General features: G+C 41.5%; 1 protein-coding gene across 8 annotated transcripts in view; it reads right to left on the minus strand.

Annotated features, from left to right (window-relative positions):
- Positions 1 to 13,341, minus strand: part of BCAS3 (BCAS3 microtubule associated cell migration factor) — a 488,600-nt gene that overhangs the window by 438,524 nt on the left and 36,735 nt on the right. For all 8 annotated transcript variants that reach the window (XM_030537160.1, XM_030537161.1, XM_030537162.1 and 5 more), the window contains exon 7: positions 7,270 to 7,342. In XM_030537160.1, the coding sequence (XP_030393020.1) occupies positions 7,270 to 7,342 (73 nt within the window). The remainder of the gene's footprint in view (positions 1 to 7,269; positions 7,343 to 13,341) is intronic.

Below are 13,341 nucleotides of genomic sequence, written 5' to 3' on the forward strand. Positions count from 1 at the left end.
AGTTCACAAAAATTTTTAGACTCAAACCCTAAAGACAAAGAAATGGGTTTGACCCAAGTGTATCATTTCAGAGCCTCCATGTGACACTCGGAAGTTAAACTTAACTCTCCCTCAAATGTGAATTCAGTAACTGTCCAAATCATTTGGAATAATCAAGACAACAAACTGTGTCTACTCCAAACAGGAATAGACCTCTATACTGTTTTATTGGGAGAATTTCAGAAATCTTAAACTTTGAGATAAAATTATTAAAGCAGGCTTGTAATCACATGGTTCTCATTAAAGCTGTGTGATTAAAACACTAAGAAAATTTACCTCCTTCATCTCTAAGTAGCTGTTTAGAATCTTACTAGTTTAATAAAGCTTCCTAAATTAAAATCAATGAAGTTAAGAACTGCCTTGACTACTTGTTAGGTCACATTACAGTAAATGTTCATTCAGTTCTCCGTACTTTCCCACTATTAACACAACATGCACTTTAGACCTTAAGTTCTTGGGGAAAAGATTTAATTTTAATAAGACATGCTTGGATCAATGGACAATCTATAGTACAACTGAATATTAGGGGTTTCAGTGGAAAGTTGCATGCATGAATTAACACCTACCAGACAATAGGAAGGACAATGAAAAGATGCTATGATTCAAAAATAAATCCACAGATGAATTTGATGCTGATTTTATACATGATAGCCATGTCTGTTTCATAATCAAGGAAACAAATCCTGAAGGTGCACAGCATACAAGACATTTATTTTATCAGGCAAGACCATGATAGGATGAATTTCTTAATGATATGGTAAAGGGACGGTGAAAATTGTTAATGTTATTTTTTTAAATGCTGATGATAGTTTTAAAGTGACTCAGTAGAACTTGAAAATTCTTCAGATTCCAAGAATAAAGAATGTCCTACAGTAAAATACTATAAAAATACCATTCTATCACAGCTCCTTCACTGTATTATATTTACTTTACAGCAAAAGGAGTACAGCTGAATTTCCTGAGACTAACCACTAATGCAGATTAGAGGTTAGAAAACAGGAAATTCCAGATCTTAATATGAATGTGTGAATATCTCACTGATATAGTCCTAACAGATAAAGTGCTATAAAATGCTGTTATGAAATAACTGTGCAGGTGTCGATTTATGTATGATCTGCTTTCTATCAACATTTTATTAGTTTAACAGTCTAGTGTCTTGGTAAAGTCTAAAACTTCTAAATGCAATTCTAATACATATTGGACTTTCAATTGATCAGACACATCTTTTGTGCATTCAGCAGCCTCTGCACAAGTTCCTGGAATCATGAGGGAATGTTATACTGTATATTACCATGTTTGTAAATACAACCTCTCACACACCACACAGGAATGTGTGCACACAGTTCTGATCGTTTAAAAAAAAATAGTTTTCCCATGCTCAAAAGTTTCCATGATAACATATGTAATAGCTTACTCTTGTATTACAATTTGGGCGGGTTAGTGTAACATACTGAGGTTTTATTGTGAGTCAAGTGTAAAATGTACTGGCTCTTTGCCTTACACCCACCAAGTTAATAGCTACAAGCTAGGTTTTACAAGAGCTAAGAAAAATGAATGCTACATAAATTATCACTGAGAAAAAGAAATCTTAACTAAAATACTTATGTCTGGAGACAGCAGGGGTCCAAGATCAGTGTGCGATGTTACACACCATAGAGTACTCCCCCCTCTGTGCTGAAAACCGCTATACCAGACATTCACTTTTTTTAGATAAAGGGCACTTCCCTCATTTGTGGGGGGGATGGGGAAGGAAAGCACAGTATTACAAAATCGACTGTTTTGGAGGAGTCAAAACAGTCAAGGGAATGGTAGAATGTGCCAGGAAAGAAGGAAGGACAGAATAATGAAGAACTGGGGAGCATCAGAGATAGGCAGGAAAGAAGCCAGAAAGTTTAAAGAACAGCAAGAAAAAGACAGAGGTTGGCCAGGGCTAAAGAAGCTACTTTAAAAAAAAAAAAAGTTTACCCTAACTGTAACCATATTGCCTCAGACTGTGATCCAGTCAGATATCACAAAGTAACCAGGGTCAATACTTGAACAGGAGACTGACAGAAAAAAGCCAGAGGGCTTCTGGAAGTGGCATTAGCAATTCGAAAGGTGACACGTTTTCCCTTTAAAGGGTTGGCTACACTGGAGAGTTGCAGCGCTGGTGGTGGCTTTACAGCACTGCAATTTACTCACCATCCACACTTGCAAGGCACATACAGCGCTGTATCTCCCTGGCTACAGCGCTGGCTGTACTCCTGCTCTGCCTGGGGTATAACGATTGCAGCGCTGATGATGCAGCGCTGCTTCGCAACTGTGGCCACCAAAAGCGCTGTTATTGGCCTCCAGAGGTATTTGGAGGTATCCCAGAATGCCTGCTCAGCCACTCTGCTCATCAGTTCGCACTCTACTGCCCTGGCCTCAGGTGACCCTTCCTTTAAATGCCCCGGGAATTTTTAAAATCCCCTTCCTGTTTGCTCAGCCAGGTGTGGACTGCAATGAGTGAATCTTTCCAGGTGACCATGGCTCCACGCGCCAAACGAGCCTCAGCATGGAGCAATGGCGAGTTGCTGGACCTCATCAGTGTTTGGGGTGGGGAAGCTGTGCAGTCACAGCTGTGCTCCAGCCGTAGGAATTACGATACCTATGGACAGATCTCAAGGGCCATGCTGGAAAGAGGCCATGACCAGGACGCGGTGCAGTGCAGGGTTAAAGTGAAGGAGCTGCTGAGTGCCTATTGCAAAGCCCGCGAGGGAAACCGCCGCTCTGGCGCTGCCCCCATGACCTGCCGCTTTTACAAAGAGCTGGATGCGATACTTGGGGGTGACCCCACTGCCAATCCGACGACCACGATGGACACTTCAGAGCGGGGGCGGGAGAGGGGGAGAGAAGGAGGAGAGGGAAAGGGGAGGAAACCGAGAGTGAGGGTACTGGGGTGGAGGGAGACACCCCGGAGTCCCAGGAGGCATGCAGCCAGGAGCTCTTCTCAAGCCATGAGGAAGGTAGCCAGTCGCAGCAGCCGGTACTTGGTGAAGGACAAGCAGAGGAGCAGGTTCCCGGTAAGCGGCTTTTATTTTCAGGATGGAAATGTTTCAGGAGAGGAGAGGAGGGAAGATTAGGGCTGCATGCATGTCTAGATGTGGAATAGCCCATTGATGTGGTCTATCACGTCGCGGTAATCGGCCTCAGTAACCTCTTCAAAAGTTTCAGCCAGAGCGTGGGCAATGCGCTTGCGCACGTTTGTAGGGAGAGCCACTGTGGTCCTTGTCCCAGTCAGGCTAACACGTTCGCGCTACTGTGCCGCGAGGGGTGGGGGGACCATTGCTGCACACAGGCAAGCTGCATAGGGGCCAGGGCGGAATCCGCATTGCTGTAGAAGACCCTCCCGCTCTTCCCAGGTGACCCGCAGCAGCGAGATATCCTGCAGGATTAACTCCTGTGGAAAATGTTGGGAGAGTGTTCAGTGTAGGTGCCCCCTGCAGCTGTTTGCTTTCCCCAATGCACAGAAACCCCTGCACAGCCCTGAAGCAATCAGTCCCCCTTACTCACCATTTCGTGGCTCCTGTGGGTTATGTGCGCTCTGTTTGATATGGGAAAAGTATGCTAAAGTGAAGACTGTAAACTTCTTCACTGTGTGGGAATAACTGTCTAGGTGCGATCATAAACAATGCTGCCTCTGTTAACTGTTGCCATTTTTGCCTTTCGAAAAGTGTCCTTGTCTACTTGACTGCCCGTATCATCGATTGCTCAGAGGCTACAAAACCTCAGGAAGAAGCAGCGAAAAAGCAAAGAAGACATGCTGAAAGCAGTTATGGATCACTCTGCCAGAGAGAGTAAAAAACTGCAGGACTGGAGGGAAAGGGAAAGCAGGCTCCGCCAGAGAAACGCAGCGGCTAAGAAGAAAAGCACAAAGCAGCTGATAAGCATTCTGGCGCGCCAAGCGGACTCTATCCAGGCACTCGTAGCCATGCAGGCAGAGCACCACCGTGCCGTGCCCGCCCCCCCCGTCCCAAAGCTCTTTCCCTTGTGCCCCAATGTCAGCTCCAAACCCCCTTCCCCAGCATATAGGTTCTTACCACCACCAGCTGCCCCCAACACCTGTACATTCACCAACCAGCCCTGAGAACTATGACCCTTACCCTCTGCACTCAACCCCCATCACCATGCAGTATAGGCATCCTGAAGTGCAGCAGTCATTGCACAGCACTCCAGACAGGACGTATTCAAACCTGTGACTGTACAGTTCACCACCCCACCCCCCTGCCCTTTTAGGTTCCCAAAATGTTGTGTGTCGGTCAAGAAAGTTATTGTCTTTTCAATAAATGAGTGTACTTTTGGCCGTTTAAAAGGGCGCTGGCGATCTCTGTATGAGAAGCTAGACTTGGGGGAAAGCAGCATCCCTGCAGTTATATCCGTGTGCTGTACCCTCCATAATATTTGTGAGGGGAAGGGTGAAACATTCAGTCTGGAATGGACCTCTGAGGTTCAACGCTTGGAGGCTGAATTTGCACAGCCAGAGAGCAGGGCTACTAGAGAGGCCCAGCACAGGGCTACAAGGATCAGGGATGCCTTGAGGGAGGAATTTGAGGCTGAAAACCAACGGTAATGTTTACTGCCTTGCACGGGAGTGAAGTGCACTTGTTACAATGTTAGTAGGAAGCTGTTTTTCCTAAAATGATTTGCAATGCCTGTTTCTTTCCTGGGCTACGGTATCTTTCACTTTCTGCAATAATAAAGACTGTTTTCAAAGCCAAGAATTCATTTATTGAAAAGAAATGAACAGATAGTCCCACACTTGAATGAATTGGCCCATTGTAATGGGCATACATACGTTAGCGTACCTGTAGTACATATGGGGCACTAAAGCCATGCTTCATTAACAGGGCCGGCGCTACCATTTAGGCAGCCTAGGCAATTGCCGAGGGCGCCAGAATAATTGGTGGGCGCCGTTTTGCAGGAGGGGGTGGCAGGCGGCTCCGGTGGAGCTGCCGCAGTGGTGCCTGCGGAGGGTCTAGTACTCGCACGGCTCCGGTGGACCTCCCGCAGACATCACTGCGGCAGCTCCACCGGAGCCACGGAGCACCGGACCCTCTGCAGGCACCACTGCGGCAGCTCCACCGGAGCCGCGGGACCAGCGCGCAGGGCGGCAAAATTGCCGTCCGCCTAGGGCGCTCAACCCCCTAGTGCCGGTCCTGTTCATTAACGATAAACCTGGTTGCACACCTTCACCACTGAACCAAGGTTGTGGTCTGATTTTCTTTCTTTTTGGTTTTTAGTGGTGATTATATCGTTGTTTTAAATAGATGATCCACTTCATAAATTGAAAGAAAAAGGCATGTAAGCCTTGGGTCACTTGCACAGCAAACAATACGTTGCAAAATCACAATTTGTTTGGAACCATCAGAGTGAGATGTAAATGATCAGAAACTCTTAATCTGTGCAACAGTCCCCTTCTTTTAATCCAGTTCTTATGATGTGGCCAGAGCTACGGGCCTGGTTTAAAAACTCAGGGTGTGTTTACAGATATTTAAATAATAGCTAGGTAGGCATATACCTGATTTTATGTAATGAAGCATTTTCTCTAGAAAAATTAACAAAATAATTGTTTGAAGTCTTGAGTTTTACTGAAGTCCATCGGTTACGAGAAAGTAGTGGCCTGCTTTATATGCCTATTTTGTTAACATCTCAGACATGTCTCCCTCACTTATGTAAGAATACCAGCAAGGAAAATAAGTCCTATGAAGCATATTTTTCACACACACAAATCAATGACCTGGATTAAGAGGGGAAATACTGCCAGATAACAAACAACTGTAATGTACTGTTTATAACCAAACAGTACATGCAGTCCTAGGCAGGAGAAGTGGTTAATAAGATTATAAACATTTTGACAGCACATAACGCATGATAAACAGTTTAGCATAAAGGAAGAAGTTTAACTGTGCTTATTTCTGATCAGGTTCTTAAATTTGAAGATAACATTCATAGCCTTTGTTAATAAAACAACAGTACATAGTGAGCAACACTCTTAGGAATTGTTTTGGGTTTACTTGTTAACCTTCACCCATACCCAAAGTCATTAAATTCTTAATTAAAAAAAGGTGTGGTACAGAATTAGTCTAATTATTGTAAGAAGATTTGCTTCAGCAGTTTAGCCTTTCAATCTCTGTGCATAGGATTATCCTTGAGAAGTAGGTATTTTCCACTAGGTATGGGTATAAGCCGAAAGTCCTGTCTGAGTCAACACATCTAACACAGCCATCATAACATCGCAGAACAACCTCTTTGTATTAGGAAGACCCCCCCAGCTGAAACTTAGAAAGAAACAAAACACATTTCAGGGAAGAGAGGATGGCAACTGCTCATTACCAACCAAGAGGAATACTCTATAGATTTTTAAGAACACTAAAGTCTTTTTGAATAGGTGCAGTGTACTATATAAGCCACGATGGATCCGGAAACAGGAGAAACAGACATATTAAAACTCCCTGCTGTCACCTAGGATTCCCTTGTTTATTTCAGCCTTCACTTACTGGAATAGGCTGTTCTGTGTGCACATAGGTATTAACCCATTAGATGTAGGCCAGGGACTTTTTTAATATGGGCCTCTAAAACTGCCCACCGAGAGACTTGCACAACTCTCCCAGTCCTTGCCAAGACAGAAGTGAGAAAAGAAATGCAAGTCTTGAGCTCAGATCCCTTGTATGCGATCCTCAGACTAAGACAAACCTGCCAACTCATTTTTTTAATTGAACAAAAAAAAAGAAGCATTTGTTTTGACAATACATGGCCAATGTTTACATCAAAACACAATCAATAACACTGTTATACATAGAATATCACTCATCCCTTGCAAACATCCTTTAATTATTTGAGGCACAGAGGCCTGTTTTGACTACTCTTCTGTAACAACTTCATCCATTACCATCAGAAACAGTGAACATGAAAATGAGATTATGTTAAAAGAAAATAATCCCACACAATTTCAAAATATCTCCTCGATTATTTTATATTGGGTTTCATATCACAGGTATTTCATCACAGAGGTTTGTTTTGTTTCTAAAGGTATGTCCCCTAAAAGTCAGTGCTGGCAGATTGAGAGTTTACAGGGAGAACATTTTGCAGTTTCATAATGTAAAAAAAACTCTGAATACAGAGCAGAAAAAGTTACAGAAAAATATTTTTCTATTGTTCTATCAAATACATTGCTTTTTCAGCATACTAAAAGTTGAAAAGTTTTCTTACCCAGAAGATCCAATGCTTTTACACACACCAAGAAGAGGTCTCTTCTCAGAAAAATTATCACATTTCTGAGGGCCTAATTAGAAGAAAAACAGAAAAAGAAATCTCAATAAAAAGCATTCATTATATTTTCATCATGCTGTCTTTATTAATTCACTGCAATAAACTGACAGTTGATTAGACTTGAAAATATAATTATTGTATCGTGTCAAATTTCAGAACACATTTTTTTAAAAAACACAAATCATTAACCTGAAAAAAAAATTCTTTTACAGAAAAAAACCAACATTTTTAGAGCACCTTTCACAATCAAAGTATATGCAAAGATTTTACAAAGCAAAGGGAAATATGTTGGAAGGCCAGTGGCTACACAGACAAAGAGCAGCAGCCACTACAAGCTCAGCAATAGGGATACATTTCACAACAAAGCCATGAACTTCAGAACAATAGTTCCTGTAAATATGGTGATAGGTGTAAATGAACAATAAAATTTGGCCAGGACATGCGAGTATTTACCTCCTCTTATCAGAGAGTGTTATTTCTTATTAAGATCCAGTGTCAAGTAATACTAACTCCCATTTTTCTATTTTTTGAAGTTGTTCTAAAATATGAATGATGCTATTTTTGAAAGGCTTCGCACATTTTTTCAATTTATTCCATTATGGTCACACACACCATAAGAGTAGTCCGTCTCTTTCTTTAATGTCTGACAAGCTGGATGTTAATGCTTGCCTAAAACATGGCCATACCCATCTTACATCCCTAAATTAGGCAAATTTTTCACATGTGACACAGCAGTATAAGTCCCATTTTCAAAAGCAATTTAGGAAAAGTAAGTCCCACTGACTTTCTGTGAGACTTGGGCTCCAAGTCACTTTTGAAAAATGGGGCATAGGCATTTTCAAAAATTTTACCTGGTGTCTAAGCAGGAATAAAGTCAAATAAAAACTACCTTATTTCTCTCCTTTATGGAATTTTTTTCCCCCTGAGGGTACTACTACTTTGCAGAATGTCAGGATGTTTGTCACTGAAATTAAATAACATACACACACCAAGTTGAGATACCTCAATAAGGTAAATTTCCAGATTACAAGAAAACTTTCTTCATTATAAAAATCAAACTCTTTGATCTACACCAAGTATCGGTAACACATTCTGTTCAAACCTTAATTCACAATTAATTGTATGGCTGTACTTCTGTGCGTGAATTCATCAGAAAGGTACAACAATTAACAATATACTTTTTCACTTAGCAGTCTCTGTTAATTATTAATAGTATGGGTACATACAATTAATTTATAACATAAAACTGCTCAGCAATCTCATCTATACAAGACTAACTCTTCCCTCCTACATGTTTGGAGTATTTATAATAGTAAGTAGTTCACATCAATAATTTCACCGTCAACAATAGGTTTACAAGTTACTCAACAGCCAAATGAAATTTCATTTCATTCTGCTCTTTCCAAGGTTTTGTATGGGTCACACCTGTATTGTATGTACTGATCTGTAAACTGATAAATGAAACATGTAAAGTCTTTTTAAAAACCTGGCAACCAATTTGTTTTTTTTCCCCCAATATGTGGAACAGATGAATTCCATTTGTTTCTGTTTACCTAGCCAGGCTCAATAGAAATTACATTAAGGGAGAAACTCTGGCTCCACTGAAGCCAACGGGAGTCTTGCCACTGATTTCAGTGGGGCCAGGATTTCAACTATACGTACATACACATACAAAATACACGCACACTTGAGACATCAGTTCATAAGTTTCTATACAGTCAAACCCTAAGTTTGAGTATAAATTTTTTATTTTAATAAGGAGAATTACAAAGGAAAAAATTTTAGAACATACAAAAATGGATTACAGGGGAAAACATTTGCACAGAATCAACAGGAATATTATCATCAATATCTGCAACATATTTGTAAAAATTGTACAGTGGGTGCTTCAACTTCTAATTTCAGATGTTTAAGACTTGAGCTCATGTTTCAAAAAATTTCCATTATCTACTTCAAATTTATACTTTTAGGATGTAACTATTAATACTCTAGAAAAATCATTAGTATAAGGACCTTGCAGTGCATGAAATCAGGTTAACAGCAGTCCTGTTCATGAGATTGCAAGCAGCAACATGTGTTGTTCTCCATGATGCTTAATGCATCAGCACACCCCTGTCATTCTGGGGGGGAACGTTTAATCCTTCAAGTTATGGTGGATTAATTTTTTATATATAAAATTGTGTTTATTCACATGTGCAATATACTGATGTTATACACACTTGCTCCGCACAGTGTTTAACAGAATGTATCCGATGATTGAAATGAAAAACAGCTAGCCAAATCCATCAAATATAAAAAGTATTGCAATCCTGTTGCAAAGTCCTTTTCTTAAACTCCTTTTATTCTAAATCCTTTTAATTCTGTCATATAACACTACCGCATTTATAAAAAGCTGAAAATCCTGATAAATCACACAATTAAAGTAATGAAAACTGCCTTTCCTGCCAACAAGGCACCACCTTATCTGCAACTCCATTTAGATAAATGATAAAAAAAAAATTCTGTCATTGGCATGTTTGAAAATATGCAGAATAAATTCCCTTGACTAGATGAAAATTAATATAAAGCAACTTCCAGATCTCCATGAAGTCAAAAAGTTTTCCACGTACTAATACAGTTCACTTGTTCAGATGAGCTCATTACTGTACTTCTAATGAGATGGAAGTCCTGTTGGCGGCTTAATAATGCCAATAATCACAAAATACACTTTTTCAAGAGATAAAGCAGCATAACCCAAAAGGAGCTCAGCACTATGGCTCCCATTAACTTTCCATGAGAGTTGTGTGTGCCCAGCACCTCAGAAAATGAGTACACTAGCATCTCTGAATGTTTTCTCTCAATAAAAACAGGGCAATGTACTTTTGTTGGGTACTCAGCAGTGACGGTGCTTGTCAAAAGTCACTTCATTACTTTCACCTACCTCACTGATTTGTAAAGCATTTTACTGTAGCTTGAGTAAGAAATGCACTATATAATGCCAAGTACTATTCTATTTAGCAATGGCAAGTATGCTTTGAAAATACACTATGTAGGTTCACTCTTATTTCTTCATTATCTATCGGTTTGATGCCAGTTCTATTCAGGTCCTTATATTGCTGTCATCAGCATAGTATCCCAGAGCTTCCCTGAAATGCACTAAGCAACTTGACTAGCATTTGTTACACATGGTTCTCTTTCTCCCTTTTTTACTCCAAAGAAAAAATGAGATGCTCTGTTCTTGTTTCGTCTTTATTTTATGTCTGCTGTGTTATGCACATTTATTATTGAAGGCAAGATTTTAAAAGTGAGTTAGAAAGGAAAGCAGTGAGGTTTGCCGTGGTTCTTAAAACCTGTGGGAGTTCACTCCCCAACCTTAGACCAGTCCCTGAGAATACTGTCTCCTGCACAGACTAGCTTTACCCTCGTGGACAGTTCTATCTTGCCTGGTGAGTGTAGCTGCTGACTGCAGTCCCCGAGCTTCTAGTGATCTTTAAGGTATAGTGAGACCACGTCATTGAGCATCTTAAACATAAACATAAACAGCAGACATCTTGAATTTGACTTGCTATTCTATGGGAAGCCAGTACAGAGTGGAGGACAGGCCTGATGTGTTCAGACTGCAAGCTCTTTGGGGCATGAATCACGCCTTTTTGTTCTGTGGTATACAATGTCTAGCACAGCAGGGCCCTGATCCATGACTGGGGCTCCTAGGTGTTACTGTGCTCACACAATAGCCCATGCTGCTGAGATCTGGTCCAACATTCAATACTAGCTAGAGTTTCCTAAGGGTTGATGGCTTCATCGCCAGAGTCAAAGACAAAAATAGCACAGAACTGAAAAATCTTGAGCATCTTTCTTTATTAAAAAAAAAAGTTCAACACAACACGTTTTCCATACACAGAAACACTATTTCCTGGAAACTGGGTTTATTTAAATAGGGAACTTACGTTTGGCTAATAAATAAAACAAATATATATTTGTACGTCTTGTACAGCATTGAGCACATGCATGTTAAACAACAATATTCACAAGTCAGTATAGTTCCCATCTTTCAAAATTTCTCCACTCTTTCATGCTGAATTTTTATTTTCTTTACCTATGAACTTTACTCAGAGTTCCTGTATGGAAAACATTCAATTTCAGCAAATATGAAGAACTGTAAAGGGCCAAAGAACGCACATCCAAGTGAACAAAGTCCACCTACTTTAGGCTCCCAGCTTCTCAACCATTGTCTTTTTTGGAAAGAGGCCCACATCTCTCCCCCTGATAGCCAAGGTTTTTCCTGGCTGCACAGTTCCCCATCTACACTGTGGTATCTCCAGCAAGCCAGACTGCCTAAACAAGCCAGTATCCTGTATTTTGCTTTCTCTCCAAAGGCTATGAACAGCATAATTGTTCACAGCTATAAATTACCACACAGCTCTTTGTAAGCAAGAACATTTATTCTTAGTGTGAAAGCATTCCAGAGAAAAAGGCACTGAGTCAGTTTAAACTCAGGCTCTTTATCCAAAGTCCTTGCTCTGTCTGTTGGTCTCTGGAGAAACCAGTATACGCAAACCTCCCCTAGAGATGGCACTTCTGTAGGTGGGAGGGTTTAACAACATGGCTGATTTACCTTAATCACCACTCACTGTCTTTAGCACTTAGATGCTGCAGTAGCCCTCTCCCCTGGTGTACATCCGTGGTTTTCAAACTGCAGGTCACAACCCAATATTGGGTTGCAGAATGGAAGGCACTGGGTCACAGCAGCTCTGTTAAAAGTCCCGTCATCAGTGCTGCCCGGCTAAGGCAGGCTAGCTCCTACCTGTTCTGAACCGCGCTGTGCCCTGGAAGCAGCCAGCAGCAGGTCCAGCTCCTAGATGGGGGGGCTACAGAGCGCTGCACACTGCCTCCGCCTCGAGTACTAGCTCTGCACTCCCACTGACCGGGTCCCAGCCAATGGCATCAGGGGTGGGGCAGTGCCTGCAGGCAACAGCCACTTGCGTACCTCTGCCTAGGAGCCAGACCTGCTGCTGGACGCTTCCGGGGTGCAGTGTGGAAGTCTGCCTTAGCATCCCCACTGTGCCGCTGACTGGGAGCCACCTGAGGAAAGCCTGTGCCCCAACCCCATGCCCCAACCTGCTGCCCCAGCCTTGAGTCCCCCCCAAACCCAGAGCCCCTTCCTGCACCCCAAACCCTTCATCCCTGGCCCACTCCAGAGCCTGCACTCCCAGCCCACAGCCCTGACCCCCTACCATACCCCAACTCCCTGCCCTAGCCCAGAGATCTCTCCCACACCCTGAACCCTACAGCCCTCACCCCAACCCTCTGCCCCAGTCCTGAGCCCCTTCCACACTCCAACCCCTTATCCCCAACTCCACTGGGTCATGGGCAACAATTTTCTTCAACTGGGTTGCCAGAAAAAAAAATTTGAAAACCACTGGTGTACAACACAATCACACATACATCATTCATTTAAACAATGGGCCCCAAGGATACATAAACTTAATTCAATAAGGTCACCCAGCGATATGCAGGAAATTGCCATATCTGTCATGCCTTATTTTTTATAATCTCTCTCAGTAGACAGCACCTAGATCTCTTCCAGGGAATCAAACATTAGGGTTAATTTTTAATCCAAATTTAAAATGGCTTTCCTGGCCTAAAACAGGAATTTAAATAGCACTTTCTCTGAGCTATTCAGACATAGATCCCTGTCCAGCCACAACGGAATCATGAGGTAAAAAATATATTAAATTCTGGAAAAAAGTACAAAATTTTCATTATTACTTCAGACTAATTACAGAGGAACAGAATTAGAACATATGGTAAAAATTTCCAAGCATTTTCTGCACTTCAAACTCCTTTATGTGTTATGGCATATTTAGCTAGCAAAATAAAGGTTTGGTGATGAACCAGAAACTTCATCTTCTGAAACCCACAATAGTAAGACTTTTTTGTTAAATTACAAACAATTTCTGCCAGCACCTAAAAGATCTACTTTTTATTTTAACAACCCAGTCCACTTTTCTCTAAGCAGTAAGCTTCAATATT

The sequence above is a fragment of the Gopherus evgoodei genome, chromosome 17, assembly GCF_007399415.2.
Source record: "Gopherus evgoodei ecotype Sinaloan lineage chromosome 17, rGopEvg1_v1.p, whole genome shotgun sequence".
NCBI classification, from domain to species: domain Eukaryota; kingdom Metazoa; phylum Chordata; order Testudines; family Testudinidae; genus Gopherus; species Gopherus evgoodei.